Source organism: Dictyostelium discoideum, assembly GCF_000004695.1.
Source record: "Dictyostelium discoideum AX4 chromosome 1 chromosome, whole genome shotgun sequence".
Taxonomy (NCBI): domain Eukaryota; phylum Evosea; class Eumycetozoa; order Dictyosteliales; family Dictyosteliaceae; genus Dictyostelium; species Dictyostelium discoideum.
In genome coordinates, this window is record NC_007087.3 from 4,136,082 (window position 1) to 4,158,831 (window position 22,750).

The 22,750-nt window shown below is 25.2% G+C and overlaps 6 protein-coding genes across 6 annotated transcripts; 5 read left to right on the forward strand and 1 right to left on the reverse strand.

Moving 5' to 3' along the window:
• Positions 1-104: 104 nt before the first annotated feature.
• Positions 105-2,152, forward strand: adcC (SAM domain-containing protein; the record flags this gene model as incomplete). Its single annotated transcript, XM_641419.1, has 2 exons — positions 105-274; positions 358-2,152. The coding sequence occupies 2 exons, from the start codon at positions 105-107 to the stop codon at positions 2,150-2,152; spliced, it is 1,965 nt and encodes a 654-aa protein (XP_646511.1).
• Positions 2,153-2,809: 657 nt separating this feature from the next.
• DDB_G0271024 (hypothetical protein) lies at positions 2,810-5,852 on the forward strand (the record flags this gene model as incomplete). Its single annotated transcript, XM_641420.2, has 2 exons — positions 2,810-2,867; positions 2,980-5,852. The coding sequence occupies 2 exons, from the start codon at positions 2,810-2,812 to the stop codon at positions 5,850-5,852; spliced, it is 2,931 nt and encodes a 976-aa protein (XP_646512.2).
• A 1,298-nt stretch (positions 5,853-7,150) lies between these two features.
• On the forward strand, positions 7,151-11,094 carry DDB_G0270058 (hypothetical protein; the record flags this gene model as incomplete). Its single annotated transcript, XM_641421.1, has 5 exons — positions 7,151-7,211; positions 7,478-8,425; positions 8,509-8,841; positions 8,938-9,261; positions 9,347-11,094. 5 exons carry the CDS (start codon positions 7,151-7,153, stop codon positions 11,092-11,094), a joined length of 3,414 nt encoding a protein of 1,137 aa, XP_646513.1.
• A 1,097-nt stretch (positions 11,095-12,191) lies between these two features.
• On the forward strand, positions 12,192-16,127 carry DDB_G0270060 (carbohydrate-binding domain-containing protein; the record flags this gene model as incomplete). The annotated part of the gene is made up of 5 exons (XM_641422.1): positions 12,192-12,252; positions 12,511-13,458; positions 13,544-13,876; positions 13,967-14,290; positions 14,380-16,127. The coding sequence occupies 5 exons, from the start codon at positions 12,192-12,194 to the stop codon at positions 16,125-16,127; spliced, it is 3,414 nt and encodes a 1,137-aa protein (XP_646514.1).
• Positions 16,128-16,756: 629 nt separating this feature from the next.
• Positions 16,757-21,544, forward strand: DDB_G0270062 (hypothetical protein; the record flags this gene model as incomplete). The annotated part of the gene is made up of 4 exons (XM_641423.2): positions 16,757-17,308; positions 17,392-20,820; positions 20,935-21,222; positions 21,326-21,544. The coding sequence occupies 4 exons, from the start codon at positions 16,757-16,759 to the stop codon at positions 21,542-21,544; spliced, it is 4,488 nt and encodes a 1,495-aa protein (XP_646515.1).
• Positions 21,545-21,838: 294 nt separating this feature from the next.
• DDB_G0271026 (hypothetical protein) lies at positions 21,839-22,725 on the reverse strand (the record flags this gene model as incomplete). The annotated part of the gene is made up of 2 exons (XM_641424.1): positions 21,839-22,552; positions 22,591-22,725. 2 exons carry the CDS (start codon positions 22,723-22,725, stop codon positions 21,839-21,841), a joined length of 849 nt encoding a protein of 282 aa, XP_646516.1.
• Between the last annotated feature and the right edge of the window lie 25 nt (positions 22,726-22,750).

Genomic DNA, 22,750 nt, shown 5'->3' on the forward strand with positions numbered 1-22,750 from the left:
TTTATTGTTTTTTTTTTCCTTAATTTTCAATCAAACTTTTTTTTATAAAAAATCTTGTTTTTTTTTTTATTTTTTTTTTTTTATTTCATTCAATACAAATAAAAATGACTCAAAGAAGTTTAAAGATAAATATTATTGAAGGTAAAGATTTAAAAGGATTAGATAGTGGTGGTGTTAGTGATTGTTATGTTAAATTTAAATGTGGCCCAATCTCAGCCAAAACAGAAGTAATTAAAAAATCAACAAGCCCAATTTGGAATTATATGATTAATATGTAATATTATTTTTTATTAATTATTAATATAATAATAATAATAATATTTATAAATAATTATATACTAATTATATATTATTTAGTGGAAATGTTGAAGAGAATACATTATTACAATTTGAATGTTTTGATTGGGAGAGAATAGGTAATAATAGAACTATGGGAAAAACACAAGCATTTGTTAGTGATTTATCAAGTGGAGCAAAAAGAAATTTAATGGATCAATGGTTAAGATTAGATACTAAAGGATTCATTAGAATTTCATATGAATTTACTCCACCATATCCATTAGAAACAGAATCAACCAATTCACCAAATTTATCAGTAGTTGGAAATGGTAGTAGTAGTAGTAGTAGTTTAATGTATAATCCAACACCAGTTTATTTTAAACCAATTTTCTTACCAACAATACCATCAGAAACAATAAATAATAATAAAAGTACAACATGTCATTTTTTAATTCCAGGATCAGTTTATCAAACTAGACCATTTGTATGTGGTGAATTTGTAAATTGTTCATTAGTTTTAAATGTGTTTGAAGCAAGAATTGTTGTTAGATCATTGAATTTATCATTTTCAGGTTCTATTACTTATAAAGGTAAAAAACAAAGAAAATTAGTTAATGATTATAGAGATTTACTATTAGGATTTACTGGTGGTGTTCCAGTACCAAATAATAATGGTAATAATAATTTAACATCAAATAAAGTTGTATTGGAAAGAGGTAAACATGTATTTCCATTTCAATTTTTCATTGATAAAACTTGTAAATCCACTGTGAATTTAACAGATTATAAAGTGAATTATTATCTCTCATTTCATGCTGATATTGTTAATCAACCAGATATTTCTGCATCACAAGAGATTAAAGTTGTCAATTTAGAAGACACAGTTTATAAACAAACCATATCACCAATAAATGCACAAACATCGAAATCACCACTAACTGGTGGTAATATTTCAATTTCGTGTAAATCAGTAAAGAATAGTTTTTACCCTGGTGAAGAGATAGAGTTAGAGGTTGAGGTTAATAATAGTAGTAAAAAGAAGATAAAGAATGTTGATATTCAATTGAACAAGGTGGAATACGATGGCACTGACGTGACAGGCACCTCCTACCAATTGTTGACTATGACAAAGAAATTCTACCCAAAGATTAAACAAAACACAGCATGCAAGCAAATGGTAGTCATTGAATTACCATCAACAACACAGTGTGTGGGTTTGATTCATTCAATAGCTGAGACTAAGATGATAAGAGTTGAGTATCATTTACTTGTGAATTTGGATATCCCAAGTTGTGTTGACCTTCGTTTGAAATTACCAATTACCATAGTTCAACCAGACCCAAAGTTTGAAACACTTCCAAATCCATTGACTGAAATTGGTAATTTACCACGTTACGTTAAAGATTGGTCAATTAAAAATTTCCATAGTTGGGTTCTATTTAAAAAACAATGTCCAGATGTGATGGCTTTGAATCCGGAATTCTATCAATATAATCTCTCTGGCTCTGATTTAATGCAACTTCCAACGGAAACCCTCTATTCAATATTCAAAGGAGCCGGTCCAAGGACTCAAGAATTGGTTAATGATTTACAATCTCAAATCTTTGAAATTAAATTGGTTAGAAATTTCCTTAAAGAACTTCAACTTTCAAATTTAATAGATTACTTTGAAAAACAAACTATCACTTGGGATATTCTATTACAATTAAATTATAATGAAATTTTTTCAATTACTGATATCACTATTGGTGATGCAAAAAGAATATTTTTAAAGATTCAACAAATTCAATCTGAAAGACAAAAACAACAAGAACAACAAGAACAGCAAGTTGTTTCAAACCTTGAAGCTGTTAGTTTACAAAAATCAGAATAAAAAAAAAAAAAAAAAAATTTAATCAATAGTCAGATTAAAAAAAAAAAAACAGAATAAATATTTCCATTGATCTATTTTTTTATTTAATATTTTATTAAATTTAATTATTTCCCACTTAAAACTTTCGGATTTGTTTTTTCACCAAATTTCTATCTACCTGAAATTCAAATTTGACTTGGGGAAAATTTTATCATTTTGTTTATTTTTTTGTACCCCATTTTTATATACTAAATCCATATTAAAAATTAATTAAATTACATCATTGTTAAAAAAATCATAAAAATAAAAAAAAAAAAAAGTTTTTTTTTTTTTTTTTTTTTTTTTTTTTTTTGGGATTTGGTATTAATATTTATTTTATTTTATTTTATTTTATTTTTTTTTTTTATTTTGTTTTATTTTTATTTTTTTTTTTTTAATTTTTTTTTTTTTTTTTTTTGGTGATTTGTTTGGGATCAAAAAAAAAAAAAATGTTAATAAAAATAATCTCTTTGTATTTCAAAACCAAATAAACACACTTTATTAAGTAATATCCAATTAAACATTAGTTATTAATCATGGATTAAAATGTTTTCCCACAGTAAAAAATTTATTATAAAAAGGTAATGAAAATTTATTTATTTTTATTATTAAACTTTTTAAATCAATCAACAATACACAATGAAAAATTATTTTATTGTTTTTTTATTTCTTTTAAAACTATTATTATTATTTAATTGTATGCTTTTTTTATTTATTTTTTTAATTTTTAAATAAACAACCCATTTTATTAATATTTTATTTTTTAAAACTTTTTTTTTTTTTTTTTTTTAAAAATTAATTTAATATAGGTTGTAATTCACAAGTTTCAATTGGAGAATTATACAATGATGACGAAATAGATTCAAAATATTCTGATGGACAAGGTAACTACCACTTTAAATTAAATTATTTTCCAACAAGCACAAATTCAAATTACAATGGTGAAGAATTTTTAAGTTTAGAAAAAAGTGCCTCCATAAGAGCATATAGGTTAGCTCAAAGTTGTACATTAATTGGCGCATCAGTTAAAATAGAGGATTGTCAATTCATTGGACCATCTCCAGCCTATAATGGTCTCCCCTATTCAATCGTTATATCATCAGATCTAACATTAACAATTGCAGGTTCAATAAAAAATATTCCAATTCTTATTGTCCAAGGTCGTCTAATATTGCATCCAAATTATAATGTAACACTTTCATTCTATAAGATGCAAATCTTATCACGTGGTACTTTTGAATCTGCACCAAATCAAGGAGTTAATCATACTATCATTGTAGAAAGATCACCTAATGATCTCCAAATTGATCCATGGGATAGAAAAGATATTCCATCAATACTATCACTTGGTGGTAATGTTACGATTAGAGGTTTCGATTCAAGTTCAACATGGACTGGTTATAATGTAGCAAATCGAACATCATTCATTAGATCTTTTCCATTCACAAATAATTTACCAATTATCAAGCTCTATGGTCATAAAAGTTTGTATACCGGTTTAGACCAATATATTAGATTGGACACTTATTTCACTGAATATATGAAAGACTACGGCGTTGGTAAATATGCATATTCACCAGAAGGTAGCATTAATTGGCAGTATCAGAAACACGCCGTTGGTAATATATTAGTACATCCATGGAATAAAAATGTATGGATCAAAGGTATGGGTAGTTGTTCAATGGTTTTCACTGGTTCATCAACTGTAGATATTCAAAATTCAGTAATCCTCGATTTTGGTGATACAACATCATCACCACTCAATTCAAATAGTAATATTCCAAATAGATATCCCATCACATTATATCACAATAAAAAGTTTGTCAAAATTGAAAACAATTGTTTTCTCCCAGCACTTTTCACAAGAGTACCACAACAAAGCTCAACACCTAGATCATTCATTGGTGCGATTCGTTCATTTGGTAATATCATTGGTAATTCATTCATATTGTCTGAAACAAACATTGGTGGTACTGTCTATAGTATGAGTGGTATATCATTATTATATGGCACTGAACAATTTAATATTAGCTTCAATTCATTCATGTCAATTTATCCAAATAGCTCATTAAACAATCCAATTTCATCAAGTAGACAATATCCAGATAATATCGATTATATCAATAGTGGTATTATTACAACTTCACCATACTCATTTTATGAATCAAATGTATTTGAAGGTGGATTCAAAGGTAGTTCAATTCAAATTATTCCATTACAATCAAGATCAACAATTGCTGGTTTAAATAGTGATAGATTATTAGGTGTTTACAATGGATATGAACAATCAAATCTCAATGATAAAGTAACCAATAGTATTTGGAATAAAGTTATTTTCAAAGATAATGCATTCTTTGGTGAATCAGAATTTCGTGTTACATATCCAATGTCATTACAACCACCAATTAAAATCAACTTTTTAAGAGGTTGGCATATTAATCAAAGACCATCAGATGTTTTACCATTTAATGAAGCAAATGTCGATTACTCATATGATTCCTCTTTTGTTGCCAATGGTTTAACTAAATACGCTTGGTATAGTTTTTCAAATATTTTTTCAGGTAAATGTAATAGTGTTTCATTTTCCAATTCAGATTTATCATTTTCCACTTCATTATTTTCATCTTCATTCAAATGTAATTATATTTCTATCGTTGATTCAAAATACAAAATAAATTTACATGAAGGAGATAATAGTTCAACCATTTTTAAAAGATTCACTGATCAAGTATACTTTTCAAATCTTAATGGTTCTAAAGATGCTAAAAGTTTGGCACAGTTAAATGAATTTACACCTTTCCTCAACATATCACCAAATAATAGTCAAGCAATAACTCAAAATAATTTTACTCTTTCATTCCTTCCAAGTTCTATAAGTTCATTTGAAAGTTTAAATCAATCAATTGAAGCCATCGTTGATGGTGTTTATCAAAATGTTACATTAATTACTTTGCCATTTGATCCAATTCAATCAATGCCTATTCAATTACCACCATCTACTTCTAGTTTATATACAGTGGTTTTATCATCGAAATTGTCACTACCAGCTAGTCTTAACTTGAGCCTTCCAGAAGTAGGATCTTATTTTGCAAGTACTTATCTTTTAGATAACAATGCAAAAAATTTCTACCTTGGTATCGATTTAGCACCATCCGATAGTAATACACCACGTAAACTTTCAGTAAATGGTAAAGATTGGACAAGATGTGATTGGATTCAATCATTAAATAAATGTACAACCTCTGGTATGTTCTCATTGAGTTCTGTTGATATTCCATTTGGAACTGGTAGTGGTGGTCAAGATGAAATTTCAATGATTAAAACTTACCTTGGTAATGATGTAACCAATGGTATTCCAAGTACACTCAATATATCATTAGCAGGTCCACATTCATACAAGTTTTATTTATATTCATTTAATTCAGATTGGACAGATTCAATCATTAATCCAACACCATTATTTTCAATTAAAATCAATGGTAAATATCAAGAACCAATAACAAGATCAGCACCAATATATCTTCAATCTAAAAGATATGGTCCATTCTATTGGAATAATATTAATTCAAATGAACAAGTTTTATCAATTGATTGGGCAACTGATAATATTAAATATTCAATTCCATTATCTGGTATTGAAATTTATTCAAGTATTCAAACTCCATTCTCAATCCCATATTAACAAATGGTAAATCTTTTTTTATATTTGTTCCATTCACAGTGACTCAACGAAAAAATAAAAAATAAAAAATAAAAAAAAATATAACTTTTTTTAAAAAAAGTTTTGGTTGCGATATCAAAAAAAAAAAAAAAAAAAAAAAAAAAATTTATTTGGCGATTGGTTCAACGGACGCTATCGAAGATGACCAAAGGAAAACTGATTGTCGATCTCGGTTTGAATATTCAAAAAATATTGAAAAAAAAAAAAAAAAATATGGAAATAATTTTGTGTAACCCATTATTTTCACTCCTCACAATAAAACATTTCATATCCTCTTTATTAATTTTATTATTTATATTTTTTTTTTTTTTTCATTGGTGTTGTTTCAGAATAAGATTCAAAAAAAAAAAAATTTTTAATTAACTTTTTTTAACTGTAAATAGAGACTGGTACCTGATGTGTTGTGATTGAGAGAATGATAAAATAAATATTCGCTGTATCCTAACAACTTTTTGTTTATATTTTATAATGAAAGATTATAAAATATTATTTTACGACAAAAAAAAAAAAAATACTTTTCGTTTATTTTTTACAAATCACAGTAAAAAAAAAAAAAAAAGAAAAAAAAAATAAATAAAAAACATACTTTTCGTTTATTTTTTACAAATCATAGTAAAAAAAAAAAAAAAAAAAAAAAAAAAATTATAAATAAAAAACATTGCCAAAGAATTTTTTGGTGGCTGGTTGAAAATGAAAGGGCGGTATTGAAGATGAATAATGGAAACTGATTGTGGATCTTGGTTAGAATATTCATAAAAAAAAAAAAAAATTAAAATTAAAAAAAAAAAAAAAAGTGGAAATATTTTCGTGCAACCCATTATTTTCCCACCTCCAATTTTTTTTTTTAAAAACGTTAAACATAACAAACTTATTTTCACATTCTTTATATTAATTTTATTTTTTTTTCATTGGTTTTTTTTTTGCTGGATCAAGATTCAAAAAAAAAAAAATAAAAAAATTTTTTAAAAAAAAAAATAATTTAATAATTTGTTGACTGTTAATAGAACAAGTGTTTGCCTCAGGTGTGTTGTGATTGAGAATGCCGAAATTAATATTCGCAGCATCTTATCAACAAAAGTGGAACCACTTTTCGTTTATTTTTTACAAATTATAGAAAATTATAATTAAAATAATATTATTTTACGATAAAAAAAAAAATATTTAAAAGAAAAAAACTAAATTATATTTTTTTTTTTTTTTTTTTGTTATAAAATAATAGTTAATATAGCTAAATTATAGTTATAATTTTTAAAAAAAATATGAAATTAATTTCAATAATTTTTTCCTTATTTTTAATAATCAATTTGGTTTTTTCTACAGGTAAGTTTTTTTTTTTTTTTTTTTTTTTTTTTTTTCAGAAAAATAAAATATTATTCAGTTTTAAATTATTTTAATAGTAAAAAAATCAATCAATTAAATAAATAAATCACCGGAGGTACTCTTGTGTTACAAATTTGGTTTCACAATTATCATATTTTAATTTATTTTAGAATTTTTTTTTTTTTTTTTTTTCTAATTTTTTTTTTTTTTAATAATTTAAAAATAATAATAATAATATTAATATAATAATAAAAATCATTTAAAAGATCCAACAATTGTTAGTTTTAGAAAGCCAGTTGAAAAAGTATATCCAAGTGAATATTGTTTGCCATCTTTCACTATATTGATTAATTATCCAGATCCAATCCAATATAATTATCAATTAGGTTTATATGATAGGAGTGGAGGGTATGGTGGCAGCATGCCATCTGCCGTAAATGGAACCTTATATCTTTTTACACTTACACATAAAGTTCCAATTGGTAAAAATCAACCAGTTTCTTTGTATATCCAAGATACCTCAAAAAATCCATGGTTTACTTTTGATTTCAATAACTATACTACCTATGATTGCGATCCACTTCCACCTGTTACTATGAAATCAAAACAAAATACTTGGATTAAAACTAGTGGCCAATATTCCAATTTAATTTGGTACCATATGGTTGAAGTTTCAGGTTTAGATAAATCAGCTCCATACGATGCTTTTACATGTAATGTTCCAAAGCCATTTATTTGTATGTTCCAAGAGTTTCTTAATGGTCCAAAACCAATCAATTTTTATTTCCAAGTTGGAATTTATACGACAGATGTAAACTTCGCCCCATTCAATGTAACTGTTACAGATAAACTAGGTAAAGTTTTACTTAATAGTCTTTTTGATGGTTTAAGTGCACCAGCAAACCCACCTGTTTCAATTAGATCCTTAGAAAATTATCCAATCAATGGTTCAACTGTTACTAAAAATGAAATGGTTAATGATGCAATGTATATTATGAATATCATAAACAAAAATGCTCTTTGTGGTATTTCATCACCAAAAGATTTTTTGATTTCAAATATATTAATCCCAGTTTTAGGTACACCTGCAAATGCTTCTTACATTGGTTTCTCATCTTTTAACTATCAAAATAGTCCAATTAAATCCCATGTTCAGATCATTGATAGTCAAGGTACAAAAAGAATTGGTATTGATAATGTGCTTTTTGTTAATCGTAAGTATTTATATTTTTATTTAGATTTTTTTTTATTTTTTATATATACTAATTATAATTTTGTATTTATTATTTTAAAATAGCAAAATCTTATGATAATGTCATTGAAAATGTTCAAAATGCAACCTATGTTAAAAGCTCTAATATTAATAAAACTTTAATTAATATTAAGGCTGATGTTTCATTTAATCCAAAAGCTACTTTAACAAGTAGCTTTTCAACTTCTTTATACCAAACAGTGTTAGCATATCCATATGGTTATTCAAATGGTACAGTTAAATACCATTCAGTTTCATTGTCATCTGCATCTCCAGAGTATTCCACTTCTTCAAATTCATATATAATTTTAGGCTCTCCATCTGAAATCGGATCCGGTAATTCATCACTAATCACAGTTAATCCAAATTCAACAATAGGTAAGAATTTATCTTTTATAAAATTACTTTATAAACATCGGCTTATATTAATCATTTTATCATATATTTTTTAATAATATTGTTATTATGCTTTAGAAACAAAAATACCACAACTTTTGAAAGTTGAAACCGTTTTCCTTTCATATGAAAAAGTACTTACCAGAGTTTTTGCTAAAGATGTTGATTCTGGTATTTCATTTTTGTATTTATCAAATTTAAATAAAGTTTCCTCTGCCGATTTAGTATATGGTGATAATTTCAATGGTGTTTATGAATCTGTTGAAACATTTACCACCATGTATGGCAATGAAAGACCAACCGTTTCAATCTATGATAATGCTGGTAATAATATTCAATACAATAATATGCAACCAACATTCGATACATCATTCAATATGATCCCTGAATACCCTGCTTACAGTATGTATTTTTTAAATAATATTAATTTCTTTTTAAAAAAAAAAAAACAAACTACTAAATTATTAATAAAATTACTTTATTATAGCAATGATTAAAAACCAAGCCAATTTAGACCCATACACTTTCACTGGTTTTGAATTTAAGTACAATGATGTTGATGTTTCAAATGGTCCATTCAATAATACTTTATGTATGAACTTTGCAGGTTCCAATAAAACAATGACTCCACGTTTCTTACAATTTTCTTTAGCATTAAATCCGGAAAAGGCATCATTAGATAACGCCACACCAGGCTCATGGGATGAAGTCAAAGGTATGTTTTGTATGGATTTCCAAATTCCAGCAAGAATTTTCACTGGTGAATATACATATGCTGTTCTCATTCCACCATTCGTTTATGACTCTTACTATTTTGCTATTTCAGTTGGTAGTAAAGCTCAATTAAGAGTTAACTCAGGTTTTGCTGATCAAATGCCACCTATCATTACTGAATTCTCTTCATATCCATCAAATGCTGTTAATGTCACTCAAGATACTGTTGTCGGTTGGAATATTAGAATTGAAGATTCTCCAAATGGTTTAGCAAGTGGTGAATTTAATATCACAAGTGATTTCGATTTAGAACCATATAGAATTAAGATTACTCCAGCCAATGCTGTATCTGGTGATATTTTCAGTTCTACATATCAATTAAGAATTCCAATTAAAGCAAACACTTGTAGATCTCAATCATTTAGAATTTCATCAGCATCAATTACTGATACAATGGGTCATACTTCAGTTTTACCATCTTCTGGAAATGTTAATCCATTATATAAATTCTTAGAATCACCACACTTGGTTTTAAATATTACTTGTCCACAAGCTATCATCGATAATACCCCACCATCTTTAATTAGTTTCTCAACTGTTAGTTCAATCGAAGTTGGTGCTTATAAAGATTTTAGAAATGTTACATTTACCTTCAAAACATCAGATTCTGGTTCTGGTATTTCATCAAGACACAATCCAAAAATCTATTTATCATCAGGTGAATTTGATCAAATTTCAAAGATTAGTACATTGGTATCCAATGTAAATGGTGTCGCTACTTATACCTGCACTATTGAATTACCATATGGTTATGGTTCATATAATGGAATTCTTGTTTCAATATATGGTATTGTTGATAATAAATTAAATATTAATGGTTATTCATCAGTTGATCTCCAACAACTCGGTTTCCAAAATACAATTAAAGTTTTATATTCTGATGTACCAGTACTTGATTACACAAGTTCAATTAAATCAACTGAATCATCATTGACTATCTATGGTCATAAATTTGGTATCGATAGAAGTAAAGTTACATTACAAGTTGATTATATGAAGGGTCAAGGTTGGAAGAATACAACAATCTCATTCTTTTCTGGTATTATTTTAATGACTGATAATATTACACCAACATCAACACCATTCTACGTTCGTGTTATTGTAGATGGTAAAATTTCAAATCAACTTTTAGTAGTTCCAATCATTGTTGGTGATAGTCCATGTAGTTATGAAGTTATTCAATCAATAGTTGCTACTTGGATCGATAGTGAAAAATATCCATATCTTCAAGCATCTATCACTATTAAAAATACAGGTACAAGACCAATTAAAGCATTTAGTTTCATTATTGAAAAAATTGCTTATGGTCAAATTTGGGGTGTTGATGCAAATGGTAATAATAGATACACTTTACCATCATATAATTTAATCATTAATCCTCGTGATCAATATAGTTTCGGTTATATCATTCAAGGTACAACTGTTGCTGATCTCAAACAAGTCACTTATACTTGTCTTTAAAAATTTCAATTTAGTTTTGGAATAATAAAAAAAAAAAACCCTTTTGGAGTGTAAAAATAAAAATAAAACATTCAAATTTGCCGTCAGTAAAAAAAAAGATTTAATTTTATTTATTTTAAAAATAAATTTAGTATATATGAATAGAGTACTCAAAAATGAACAAAATGAATTCTTTAAATAAAATTAATTGTGTTTAATTATTTTTTATATTTTTTTATTTTTATATAAAATATAAATATTTGTCTTTCATACTCTAGAGAATATTTATTTATTTATTTTTTTTTTTTCGAATAACGGCTAAAATTGGCATGGACAAATACCATCGCGGTATGAAAAAAAAAAAATAAAAAAAATAACAAAAAAAATTAAAAAATAAAAAGATGAAAAAATTATACGACCTATTCATCCTAATTAACTTAAAAACTCGTCATTCGGTGATTGCGATATCAAAAAAAAAAAAAAAAAAAAAAGTTAATAAATTAAAAATATGGCCCAAGAATTTTTTGGTGATTGGTTGAAAATGAAAAGACGGTATCGAAGATAACTAATGGAAAACTGATTGTCGATCTTGGTTTGAATATTCAAAAAATATTGAAAAAAAAAAAAAGTGGAAATAGTTTCGTGTAACCTATTATTTTCCCACCTCGAAATTTTTTAAAAATATTAAATTAAACATAAAAAACTTATTTTCATATTTTTTTTTTAATTAATTTTTTTCATTGGTGTTGTTTTAGAATCAAGATTCAAAAAAAAAAAAATAATAAAAATAAAAATAAAAATAATAATTTTAAATAGTTTGTGCTGACTGTTAACATAACAAGGGATTTGACTCAGGTGTGTTGTGATTTGAAGAATGCTGAAATCAATATTTGCTGCATCTTATCAACAAAAACGAAATCATTTTCGTTTATTTTTTTTACAAATTATAGAAAATTATAATTAAAATAATATTTTTTTACGATAAAAAAAAAAAAAAAAAAAAAAAAAAAAAAAAAAAAAAATTTTGTATTTAAAAAAAAAAAAAATAGTTTTTTTTTTGTAAAATAATAGTTAACAATAACCAAATTATAGTTATAATTTTTTATTTTAAAAAAAATATGAAATCAATTTCAATAATTTTTTCCTTATTTTTAATAATCAATTTGGTTTTTTCTGCTGGTAAGTTTTTTTTTTTTTTATTTTTAAAATAAATAAAAAATTATTTAGTTTCAAATTATTTTAATATTAATGATTAATGAATCAATTAAAAAAATATTAATGGAATTAACTATTGTGAAATTACAAATTTGGTTTCACAATTATCATATTTTCATTCTTTTTTTTTTTTTTTTTTTTTTTAACATTTTCTTATTTTTCATTTTTTAAATAATTTAAAAATAATAATATTAATGTAAATTTTTTATTATTATTTTAAAGATCCAACAATTGTTAGTTTTAGAAAGCCAGTTGAAAGAGTATATCCAGGTGAATATTGTTTGCCTTCTTTCACTGTATTGGTCAATTATCCAGATCCAATCCAATATAATTATCAATTAGGTTTATTTGATAAGAGTGGAGGATATGGTAGCAACATACCATCTGCTGTAAATGGAACCTTATATCTTTTTACACTTACCCATAAAGTTCCAATTGGTAAAAATCAACCAGTTTCTTTGTATATTCAAGATTACTCAAAAAACCCATGGTTTACTTTTGATTTCAATAACTATACTACCTATGATTGCGATCCACTTCCACCTGTTACTATGAAATCAAAACAAAATACTTGGATTAGATCAAGTGGCCAATATACCAATTTAGTTTGGTACCATATGGTTGAAGTTTCAGGTTTAGATAAATCAGCTCCATACGATGCTTTTACATGTAATGTTCCAGAACCATTTTATTGTGCATTCCAAGAGTTTCTTAATGGTCCAAAACCAATCAACTATTATTTCCAAATTGCAATTCGTAAAAGTGATGTAAATTTCACCCCATTCAATGTAACTATTACAGATAAACAAGGTAAAGTTTTACTTAATAGTCTTTTTGATGGTTTAAGTGCACCAGCAAACCCACCTGTTTCAATTAGATCCTTAGAAAATTATCCAATCAATGGTTCAACTGTTACTAAAAATGAAATGGTTAATGATGCAATGTATATTATGAATATCATAAACAAAAATGCTCTTTGTGGTATTTCATCACCAAAAGATTATTTTATTGGAAATACATTAATCCCAGTTTTAGGTACACCTTCAAATGCTACTTACATTGGTTTCTCATCTTTTTTATATCAAAATGGTCCAATTGAATCTCATGTTCAAATCATTGATAGTCAAGGTACAAAAAGAATTGGTATTGATAATGTGCTTTTAATTAATCGTAAGTTTAAAAAATTATAATAATTATTTTAATCTTTTTATATAATCACACTAATTATATTTTAATTATTTTTATTATTAAACAGCAAAATCTTATGATAATGTCATTGAAAATGTTCAAAATGCAACCTATGTTAAAAGCTCTAATATTAATAAAACTTTAATTAATATTAAGGCTGATGTTTCATTTAATCCAAAAACTTCTCACACAAGTAGCTTTTTATCTTCTCAAAGAGAAACCGTCTTAGATTATCCATATGGTTATTCAAATGGTACAATTAAATACCATTCAGTTTCATTCTCAAAAACATCTCCAGAGTATTCCACTTCTTCAAATTCATATATGAGTATAAACTCTCCATCTGATATCGGAAATGGTAATTCATCACTAATTGAAATTGCTACAAATTCAACTATAGGTAAGAATTAATATTATTATTTAAAAAAGATAAATTATTAAATATATTAATCATTCGATCATATTTATTATTATTATTATTATTCTTAAGATTCCAAAATACCACAACTTTTGAAAGTTGAAACTGTATTCCTTTCATATGAAAAAGTACTTGTCAGAATTTTTGCTAAAGATGTTGATTCTGGTATTTCATATTTGCATTCTACAAATTTGCATAAAATTTCCCCAGCCGATTTAGTATATGGTGATAATTTCAATGGTGTTTATGAAACTGTTGAAACATTAGCAACTATGTATGGTAATGAAAGACCAACCGTTTCAATCTATGATAATGCTGGTAATAATATTCAATACAATAGTATGCAACCAACATTCGATACATCATTCAATATGATCCCTGAATACCCAGTTTACAGTATGTATTTTTAATATTAAAAAAAAAAAAAAAAAAAAAAAAACAAACAAAACATTAAATAAATTATTAATAAAATTACTTTATTATAGCAATGATTAAAAACCAAGCCAATTTAGACCCATACACTTTCACTGGTTTTGAATTTAAGTACAATGATGTTGATGTTTCAAATGGTCCATTCAATAATACTTTATGTATGAACTTTGCAGGTTCTAATAAAACAATGACTCCACGTTTCTTACAACTTCCTTTAGCATTAAATCCAGAAAAGGCATCATTAGATAACGCCACACCAGGCTCATGGGATGAAGTCAAAGGTATGTTTTGTATGGATTTCCAAATTCCAGCAAGAATTTTCACTGGTGAATATACATATGCTGTTCTCATTCCACCATTCGTTTATGACTCTTACTATTTTGCTATCTCAGTTGGTAGTAAAGCTCAATTAAGAGTTAACTCAGGTTTTGCTGATCAAATGCCACCTATCATTACTGAATTCTCTTCATATCCATCAAATGCTGTTAATGTCACTCAAGATACTGTTGTCGGTTGGAATATTAGAATTGAAGATTCTCCAAATGGTTTAGCAAGTGGTGAATTTAATATCACAAGTGATTTCGATTTAGAACCATATAGAATTAAGATTACTCCAGCCAATGCTGTATCTGGTGATATTTTCAGTTCTACATATCAATTAAGAATTCCAATTAAAGCAAACACTTGTAGATCTCAATCATTTAGAATTTCATCAGCATCAATTACTGATACAATGGGTCATACTTCAGTTTTACCATCTTCTGGAAATGTTAATCCATTATATAAATTCTTAGAATCACCACACTTGGTTTTAAATATTACTTGTCCACAAGCTATCATCGATAATACCCCACCATCTTTAATTAGTTTCTCAACTGTTAGTTCAATCGAAGTTGGTGCTTATAAAGATTTTAGAAATGTTACATTTACCTTCAAAACATCAGATTCTGGTTCTGGTATTTCATCAAGACACAATCCAAAAATCTATTTATCATCAGGTGAATTTGATCAAATTTCAAAGATTAGTACATTGGTATCCAATGTAAATGGTGTCGCTACTTATACCTGCACTATTGAATTACCATATGGTTATGGTTCATATAATGGAATTCTTGTTTCAATATATGGTATTGTTGATAATAAATTAAATATTAATGGTTATTCATCAGTTGATCTCCAACAACTCGGTTTCCAAAATACAATTAAAGTTTTATATTCTGATGTACCAGTACTTGATTACACAAGTTCAATCAAATCAACTGAATCATCATTGACTATCTATGGTCATAAATTTGGTATCGATAGAAGTAAAGTTACATTACAAGTTGATTATCAGAATGGTCAAGGTTGGAAGAATACAACAATCTCATTCTTTTCTGGTATTATTTTAATGACTGATAATATTACACCAACATCAACACCATTCTATGTTCGTGTAATCGTAGACGGTAAAATTTCAAATCAACTTTTAGTAGTTCCAATCGTTGTTGGTGATAGTCCATGTAGTTATGAAGTTATTCAATCAATAGTTGCTACTTGGATCGATAGTGAAAAATATCCATATCTTCAAGCATCTATCACTATTAAAAATACAGGTACAAGACCAATTAAAGCATTTAGTTTCATTATTGAAAAAATTGCTTATGGTCAAATTTGGGGTGTTGATGCAAATGGTAATAATAGATACACTTTACCATCATATAATTTAATCATTAATCCTCGTGATCAGTATAGTTTTGGTTATATCATTCAAGGTACAACTGTTGCTGATCTCAAACAAGTCACTTATACTTGTCTTTAAAAATTTCAATTTAGTTTTGGAATAATAAAAAAATAAAAAAAAAATGAAAAAAAAAAATAAAAATAAAATAAAAATAAAAATAAAAAAAATATAAAAATAAAAATAACACCATAATTATTTTTTTATATATCATTTTGTGTAATTTCGAGAGCTCTATTTTTATATTAAAAAAAATATATAAACATTCTTTTTTTTTTCATTATGCAAAAACAACAAAGTGTTATTATTACAAAAAATTTATAAAATTTTTTTTTTATTAAATTTTATATTTATTTTTATTTTTTTTTTCATAATTATCAAATGTAGATATTTTTTTTTTAAAGTTAATAGTAATAATGGATAATGAAAAAAATGGAAATATCTTTTTCACAAACATTATCTCACATTTTCAAAAGAAAATTACCAAATCTTTTCAAAAAAAAAAAAAAAAAAAAAAAAATTAATGACATCGCATGATTTTTTTATTTATTGAAAAAAAAGAAGATATTTTCATCGGGAATAATCAAAAACTTTTTTTTAAAAAAAAAATTTATTTTTAGTTTTATTTTTTTTTTTCTACACACCATTTTTTTTTTTTTTTAATAATTTTTTTTTTTTTTTTTTTATTTAATAATTTTTTTTTATAAACAATGAAATTAAAAAGTATTGGATTTGGTCAATTAAATTTATTTGATGATCATCTCTGTAATGGTAACAATGTGACAACAACAGAAATTAATAAATGTGATAACTCTGAACATTCTGGTCAATCATCACTCAAAGTAGTTGAAAATTTTTTTAATCACCATGATTTTTCAGCATTTCTTTCTTTCAATTCATTTCATCATCATCACCATCATGGAATGAAGTCAGACAATACATTTTGTACAAATTTAAGTAAATTGAAATCAGAATTTATATCAAGTATTTTACCACCAAATGAAATTAATAAATCATCAAGTAATATATCAACAGCACCAGCAACAAATACAATTGTTGAAGCCACTGAAATTAAATTGAATGATGAAATTATTAAAAAGAATGAATCACTTTCAACTCTTTTAATTTATTTTTTATCAGATATATTAATTCATCAACCTTTTGATTCATTATCACAAATAAATAAATCTTTAAAAAAATTCTTTAATATTTCTGATAAATTATTAAAAACTTTATTTAAAAAATCATTATCTTTAACCAAAGTAAGTAAAATAATGGTTTTATTAAAAAAAAAAAAAAAAAAAAAAATTAATATGTATATATATTAATAATAATTTTACTTTAGTATTATTTATTAGAAATTAATAAATATAAAGAATATTATTCAAAATTACAAGATTTTGAAAGTGAAGAATTTAGAGGTGATAAGATTTTAATGGAAAAGATTAGAGTTTTTAATTTAAAAAGAATTGAAGAAATTGAAAAAAAGAATCAAAATATTAAATATTTAAACTTTTTAAACACAGTGATGGTAAAAGTTTATAGTGCAAAAGGATTAGAGATTAAAGATTTAATTTCATCAGATCCTTATGTAAATTTATTTTTTACAGATTCACAAGATGAAAAACCACATCATAGGGAATCATTAAATACAATTTATTTAAATGATGAAAAACAAAAACATCATCATCATAGTAGTTTTAAAACCACAGTTAAAAAGGGTACATTAACACCAGTATGGAATGAACAATTTATAATGTCAACTGATAAACCAGATCAAAATATTTTAATTGCTTCCATTTATGATTTCGATCAAGTTAGTAAATCAGATTTTATGGGATTCTTACCAATTCATTTAGAACATGAACATGAGCATGAACATGATGAAAATAAATCAATTCATAATCATCATCATGATAATGATGATGAACATGGTAATGGTAATGAACATGGTCATCATGAATATATGAATCATATTAATCCAATCGTTGAAAATATTCAAGAATATGAATTACTATCAAAACCAAAAGGACATTTAACAAAGTTTAAATCTTTATTAGGAATTACAAGTAGTCCAGATATAAAGAATGATAATGAAATTAGAAAGTATGGTTCAATTAAATTGGGTTTAATTCATTTAAAGAGAGAGATTTTAAAAGTTGAAGAAATTAATGTAAACAATCAAAATTTACCTTCAAAACAAATTGATATCCAAATGAATCAAAATCATGAAAATTCAATTAAATCATTAATTGAATTTTCAATTAATAGTCAAGATGAAATTAATTTACCAAAAGAAATTGAAAAACTATTAGAATCATTTTCATCAAGAGTATTATTATCACCATTAATTATTCCATTGGTAAAGATTGAAAAATTGATTGAAAATTTTCAAATTTCAACATCAGCTATGGATGAAATTAATAGATTATTATTGGAATCAATTGAATTGGTAACAGTTAAAAAGATTCCATTATCAAAACCAATTGAAGAAAGATTTTTAATAATGTTAAAATCTATAAAGAAATTATATAAAGGTATTTTAAAAAGATATCCATTATCTTTCCCAATTACAATTAATCAAGAAACAAAATTAGCTGAAAATATTGGATCAAGTGGTACATTATTAACATTGGCAATTGAAACATTGGAGATAATTTATAATTATCAATCAAAACAATGTAAACTAAAGAAAATTGTAGAGAATTACATTGAATTTTGTTGGAGTTGTATAAAAGAAAAATCACTAATTTCAATTGAAGGTTCAAAAGATTTTGAAAATATAGTTGGTTTATTAGATATCTATGATGCAATTGAATTACAATTATTATTGGATATTGAAATGTATTCACAATTTTTCCCAGCCCATTTCGATTTGGCTACAATCTCTTCAAAAAGTTATTACAAACTATTGAAAGAAGAAACTGAAAGATTATTAGCAAAAGAGGATAAAGTTTGTATGGAAACATTTAATCTTTTGAAAAAGATTCAAAAAATTGAAAAAACAATTATTAAACCATATGAAAAAGAAATTGAATCAATGATGAATTTAAATCAATTATTTAAAAGATTTATTAAAATGTGGATTAAAGAAATTAAGAAGCAATTTAATCTTTGGATTGGTCGTAGTCTTGAAAAAGAAGAATGGAAATCAATTGATAGTAAGAATAATCAATTACATTCAAATTCATTGGTTGATTTATTTACAATCTTTGAAATTGGTAAAAATCATTTACTTGGTTTAGATTTAGAAATTGATCAATTCCTTTTTGAATTGATTGATATTGTTAATCAATTATATAATCAATATTTAGATATAGTTTTAAATTCAATTTTATCAGATTTAAAAAGAGATAATTCAACAATACCATTATTTATTGATGAAGTTAATGATAATTATATTTCAAGTTTATCAAAATTCATTTCAAAAATTAAATTATCAAACCTTGATCAACAATCTTCAACAACTACTACCACTACAACAAATGGAAATACTATTTCAAATATTCAAATTACAAATTCAATAATTTGTATTAAATTAAATTGTTTAGAATTTTCAAGACAATTATTATTTGATTTTTCAAGTGATTTAGAATTAAAATTACCAAATTTAAAAGAAAAAATTCAAGATTCATTTGGTATTTCATTTTTAAATTCAAAAAAGAAATATGATTATATAATTGATTTAGTAATTAATAATATTAGTAAATGGATTAAAGTTTTATTAGTTCAAATTTTAGATAATTCAAAGAATAATCATGATGATCAGATTTGTAAACTATCAAAAGATCAAATACCAAATCTAATAAATGAAAATAAAGTAAATGAATTATTAGATTCATTAACTATACTATTAAATAATGAATTGACAATTCTTAGTGGTAATCTTTATTATCCAACTTTTAGTAGATTCATTAGAGGTGTTTGGCAATCAATTTGGAAAGAGTTTGATAGAATCTTATTCCCAGAATTTAAATTACAATCAGAGAAATTAGAAACTACTTTCTATAAATCTTTAGTTATATTATCAATTTATCCAACATTGGAAGAGTTTTTCAATGCAGATGGTAGTGGTATTTCAATTGAACAATTAAGAAATCATTCAGAGTATTTACTTTCAACTATTTCAGTTTATCTTTCAAATCCTTCAAATTTATTACAAGTTTATAATAGTATTAGCTCTTTTATTGGAGAGTCTAAACCATCATCATCGTCATCACCAATAGATTATTCTTTTATAAATTCAAAATTATTTTCAATTAATCAATTTGAACAATTTAAATCATTTAACTTTAATAAAAATAATTATGTTAAAGAGTTACATGTTTTATGTTCAATTTCATCCTATTGTAATAGTGGTAGTTCAATTGTTACCAATGGTTTAATTACACCAGAATTAGATTCTTCTTTTAAAAAGATAATTTCAACACTTGGCTCCTTTAAGAATCGTTTCGTTTTAGATAAATTTTCTTTGGATTCATCAGTATCAATTTATCAAAATGATTTCAAATGTAAAACTTTAAATGGTATTCCTTCAAATGCTTATATTTTAAATGATTGTTTATGTTGGTCAAGTTGGTTATGTTATAATGAAACTAAAGTTATCCTAAAATATTCATCATTTAAATCAATTACAAGACAACAACATGAGTCTAATGATGTTTTATTTATAATTACAATGGATGATGATAAAACTTATGAAATTTGCTCTATAACTTCTCAAGATTCAATCTTTAAATCTTTAATTTTAAATTCTAAAAAATTAAATCAATCAGTATGTATTAATTTTTTTTTTTTTTTTTTTTATTATTAATTTACTTTTTCTAATTTTTTTTTTTTTTTTTTTTCCTTTTTTTTTTTTTTTTTTTTATTATCAATTTACTTTTAGATTGAAATAATTGATCATATTAAATCAAAGGTTGAACTACATACAAGTGATAATAGTAATTTCATTGTAAAAGAAAGTACATCAACTGTTGTTAATAAAGAGGGTAAAATCATTGACATTAAACCAGAACATGAATCTCATATCTCATATGATGATAGTATTGAGTATCATACATTATTCCATTTAGATAAAGACAATATAATCTATCAAGTTTATCCTTGTTTCACTGGTAAATTAATTACAACCAGAGATTACTTTTGCCACCATAATAATTTAACAAAAGCAAATGTAAGTTTTTTTTTTTTTTTTTTTTTTTTTTTTTTTTTTTTTTTTTTTTTTTTTTTTTTTTTTTTTTTTTTTTCTCAACACTAACTTTTTAATAAAAAAATAGAAACATTACCTTTGGTCTGAAATTGTTCAAGTTAAAAAAGAAAAAGTATTATTCTTTGATACTGGTTTGAAAGTTACTTTTAAAAATGGTGTAAATGAATCATACTCTGGTATAAATGATAGAGACTTACTCTACAATGAATTGGTTGAATTAAAAGATTTAAATAAATCAAACTCCTCTCCATTACCAGCCACAAAAAAGTTTGTAGAAGCCGATTAAAAATTTAAATAAAATTTATCTCCACTCTCAAATAATATATTTGTATTTTCTTTTTTTTTTTTTTGGCATCCTTCAAAAATTCAAAAATAGATAAAGACATCTTCCTTTTTTTTTTTTTTACCTGTGATCAGACCTTCAAGGAATGTCCTTGTGTCTTTTCGGCGGTGTTTGTTAAACAGTTTTATTTTTATTATTCAATTGTATTAAATTTTTTAAACTATATTATATTTTTTTTTTTTTTTTTTTTTTTTTTTTTTTTTTTTTTTTTTTTTTTTTTTTTTTTTTTACTACTACTTAAATTGGAAGAGGGTTCGGAGCTGCTGGGGTTTGCCAGGCTTTGTTGAATTTGTATTTGTGAAGATCTTGATAGGTGTTTTTTAGTATTGCTTCGTCGTGTTTGATTTTCTTTAGTGTGATGAATTTTTCAGTTTCGATGAGATTTAGTAATTCTGTTTCTATGACCTTTTGCTCGAATTTTGGCTCTGGTTTGCTTTCATCAGTGTTGAACAATTTGTGACAGATTATCTTCCATAATTGGTGTGCTATTATTCCTATGAGGTTGGGGAAGATTCTCTCAGTTCTGTTGTATTTTGATATGTCTAAGGTATCCATTGACCATCTGTGGATTTTGATGAATGATAATTTGTTAACTGTTGATATGATGGTTTTTTCAATATCTAGGATATCTTGGCATAGAGTGAAGAGGTGAGAATAAGGGTCTCTGAATAGGTGGCCACAGATCTTGCATCTGGTATCTCTTTCGTGGTTGATACCTGGAAGTGATCTTGAGAAGAATCTGAAGAGGGTGTTTCTACCTTTTTGGTGAGAAATGCTGTTGATGTTTATGAATACTTTGGGTATTGCTGTGTTGTATCTCACCGCCCATAACTTCTGCCATTCTGTTCTTCTTGGTGTTGGGTGTCTGTCTTTGATCATGAGTTCGTAGATTTCTTTCAGTTTTAGTGGTTCGTCATTGTCGTTTCTTATACAGTCTGGAAGTTCATTTATCTTTGGATGGTTTTGGTAAAATTTGACTCTGAATACACCCCAGTGTCTGCACATATCGTTGAGGGTTGAAGTGTGGGCTTTTTTCTACTTAATTGCTCCATGTACCATTCTTGTAAAGTATTGTTGTTGTTGTTGTTGTTGTTATGGAGTAGCCTATAAAGACATCTTCCCATTTTTTTCAAATGTTTTCAAGGAATC